The 2500-nt window shown below is 34.2% G+C and overlaps 1 protein-coding gene across 1 annotated transcript in view; it reads left to right on the top strand.

Annotated features, from left to right (window-relative positions):
* enpp2l (ectonucleotide pyrophosphatase/phosphodiesterase 2-like) overlaps positions 1-2500 on the top strand; it is a 38560-nt gene that overhangs the window by 10022 nt on the left and 26038 nt on the right. Inside the window, exons 4-6 of the mRNA XM_079828339.1 lie at positions 1790-1915; positions 2032-2092; positions 2263-2360. Of these exons, the coding sequence (XP_079684465.1) occupies positions 1790-1915; positions 2032-2092; positions 2263-2360 (285 nt within the window). The remainder of the gene's footprint in view (positions 1-1789; positions 1916-2031; positions 2093-2262; positions 2361-2500) is intronic.

Raw genomic sequence — 2500 nt, 5'->3', positions numbered from 1 at the left:
GTTTGAACATTTGAACGTATGAATAGTTGAACATTTGAATATATGAACATTTTTAACATTTGAATATTTGAACGTTTGAACATTTGAACGTTTGAACATTTGAACGTATTAATATTTGAACATTTGAATATTTTAACATTTTAACATTTGTACATTTGAATATTTGAAATTTTGAACATGTGAACGTTTGAACATTTGAATATTTGAAATTTTGAACGTTTGAACATTTGAATATTTGAATGTTTGATTATTTGAATATTTGATTATTTGAACATTTGAATATTTGCTTAATTGAATATTTGAACGTTTGAACGTTTGAACATTTGAACATTTGAACGTTTGAACATTTGAACATTTGAATATTTGAACATTTGAACATTTGAACTTTTGAACTTTTGAAATTTAAATATTTGCTTATTTAAATATGTGAACATTTGAACGTTTGAACATTTAATTATTTGAATATTTGAACATTTGAATATTTGAACATTTGAATATTTGAACATTTGAACGTTTAATTATTTCAATATTTGAACGTTTGAAAGTTTGAATATTTGAACGTTTGATTATTTTAACATTTGAATATTTGAACATCTGAACGTTTGATTATTTTAACATTTGAATATTTGAACATTTGAATATTTGAAAGTTTGAATATTTGAATATTTGAACGCTTGAATATTTGAACATTTGAATGTTTGATTATTTTAACATTTGAATATTTGAAAGTTTGAATATTTGAACGTTTGAATATTTGAACATTTGAATGTTTAACGTTTGTATATTTGAAAATTTGAACGTTTAATTATTTCAATATTTGAACGTTTGAATATTTGAAAGTTTGAAATTTGAATGTTTGATTATTTGAACATTTGAAAGTTTGAATATTTGAACGTTTGAATATTTGAACATTTGAACATTTGAATGTTTAACGTTTGTATATTTGAACATTTGAACGTTTAATTATTTCAATATTTGAACGTTTGAAATTTGAACGTTTGATTATTTGAACGTTTGAATATTTGATCGTTTGATTATTTTAACATTTGAATATTTGAACATTTGAATATTTGAAAGTTTGAATATTTGAATATTTGAACGCTTGAATATTTGAACATTTGAATATTTAACGTTTGTATATTTGAACGTTTGAATATTTGAACATTTGAATGTTTGAACATTTGAATATTTAACGTTTGTATATTTGAACATCTGAACGTTTGATTATTTTAACATTTGAATATTTGAACATTTGAATATTTGAAAGTTTGAATAATTGAATATTTGAACGTTTGAAAGTTTGAATAATTGAATAAAGAGGATTTATGGGGCGGCAGTGGCTCAGTGGTTCATGTAGGTTGTCTACAAACCGGAAGGTTGGTGGTTCGATCCCCGGTTCCACCTGACCAAGTGTCGAGGTGTCCATGAGCAAGACACCTAACCCCAGCTGCTCCCGACGAGCTGGATGGACGCCTTGCATGGCTGACACCGCCATCGGTGTGTGAATGGGTGAATGTGAGGCAATGTGTAAAGCGCTTTGGATGGCCATTGGTCTGTTAAAAGCGCTATATAAATGCAGTCCATTTACCATTTACCATTTATCAGTGTATGTATGTTTGGGTGAATCTCATAAAAACTTTCTCTCGATGTGTAGAGTTTGCTTGTAATGTTCATTATAGAGGATCACTGCTGAAACGTGAACGATCAGAACACTGCCATGACGGAGAACTCTGTTTAGATGCTCTGTGTTCATTGTACTGTGTGTGTGTGTGTGTGTGTGTGTGTTCAGCGGGAGGGTTCGAGTGTTCTCAGCAGCGCTGTGGAGAGATCCGGAATGAGAATTACGCCTGTCAGTGTTCAGACGACTGTCTGCTGAGAGGAGACTGCTGTACTAACTACAGATCACTGTGCACCGGTCAGACACACACACACACACACACACACACACACACACACACACTCACACACAGCACATCAGACATTTTCAATACAATGCCATGTGTAATAGCGGGATGTTGAATGTGTGTGTAGGCGAGAGCTCGTGGCTGGAGGGCGACTGTGAGGAGATTCAGAGCCCAGAATGCCCTGCAGGGTGAGTGATGGGGGATCATCTGTCATAGACGTGTCTCTTCACACTGAGAGCTTTCTCACACACACCAATCAAGCGCAGCTTTTGTGTGACGTCATCATGAATCTGCTCTCACTCTGCGTTTGGAAGCGTCTGCTGAATGCGTAATGTGAATGTGTGTGTTGTTGTTGAAGGTTTGTCCGTCCTCCTCTGATCATCTTGTCTCTGGACGGATTCCGCGCCTCTTACATGAAGAAAGGAAAGAGCGTCTTACCCAACATCCACAAACTGAGTACAGCCTCTCATCTCTGCACCACTAATACACTTCCCACAATCCCTCACTGCAGACACACACACACCAGCCGACGGGAAACACTCTCTGAACTTTAACTTTAACATTCTGGCAAATTACGGACAAACATTCTTCCTGTA

The sequence above is a fragment of the Gobio gobio genome (genome assembly GCF_949357685.1).
Source record: "Gobio gobio genome assembly, chromosome: 11".
Lineage (NCBI taxonomy): Eukaryota > Metazoa > Chordata > Actinopteri > Cypriniformes > Gobionidae > Gobio > Gobio gobio.
This window is presented reverse-complemented; position numbering and strand designations above follow the sequence as displayed.